This window comes from Sesamum indicum, unplaced genomic scaffold (genome assembly GCF_000512975.1).
Source record: "Sesamum indicum cultivar Zhongzhi No. 13 unplaced genomic scaffold, S_indicum_v1.0 C02522, whole genome shotgun sequence".
Classification (NCBI taxonomy): Eukaryota; Viridiplantae; Streptophyta; class Magnoliopsida; order Lamiales; family Pedaliaceae; genus Sesamum; species Sesamum indicum.
Window position 1 is genome coordinate 1 of NW_011630661.1, and position 726 is coordinate 726.

The window sequence follows — 726 nt, forward strand, 5'->3', positions numbered from 1 at the left end:
AGAGAAAACATGGTTTAAGATGAATAGGTAAGTTATCGTAACTCAAAGACAATATTTTTAAACAACGGTCATTGTATTCTAAGTTAGAAAATGAGTTTATACTTTTGGCTACTGACTCCCAGTGCTCCAGTATCCTGTTGGAATTTGCAAGCAATCCACCAATCACAACAATTGCTAAAGGAAGTCCATTGCACTTCTTTGCTATAGTTTTACCAATTTCTTTCAATTCCGGATATGGACAATTGTCTTCTCCAAAGGCTTTTTGACAAAGCAAATTCCAACTCTTATCCTCATCTAGAAAATCCATCACATAAGGGCTATGAGAACCTAAAGAAATTGCGACATTTGAAATCCTAGTGGTCACCAGTATTCGACTTCCATTCCTATTATTTGGAAAAAACAAACTTAAATCATCCCAAGCACTGATATTCCACATATCATCCATGACAATCAAATATCTTCTACCAAATAAACTTTTATGCAATCTTTGTCCTAATTCAGCCAAAGTTTCTCTACTTTCTTGGTCTTTTCCATCATTAAGAAGGCGCGCAAGAATTTCCCGAGCACTATATTTTTGAGATATTGTAAACCAAATACGTTTATCAAAGTGGTTCACAACATATGAATTGTCAAAAGTACTTTTAGCTAGAGTAGTCTTACCAATACCTCCCATCCCAGTTATTGGGATGATTTGGAGATCAGGTTCATTTCTAGTGAGCTCGTCCA

The 726-nt window shown here is 35.5% G+C and overlaps 1 protein-coding gene across 1 annotated transcript; it reads right to left on the minus strand.

Moving 5' to 3' along the window:
- Positions 1–7: 7 nt before the first annotated feature.
- LOC110011530 (disease resistance RPP13-like protein 4) lies at positions 8–720 on the minus strand (the record flags this gene model as incomplete). Its single annotated transcript, XM_020691713.1, has 1 exon — positions 8–720. A coding segment is annotated over exon 1 (666 nt), but the record flags the coding sequence as incomplete, so codon positions are not given.
- Between the last annotated feature and the right edge of the window lie 6 nt (positions 721–726).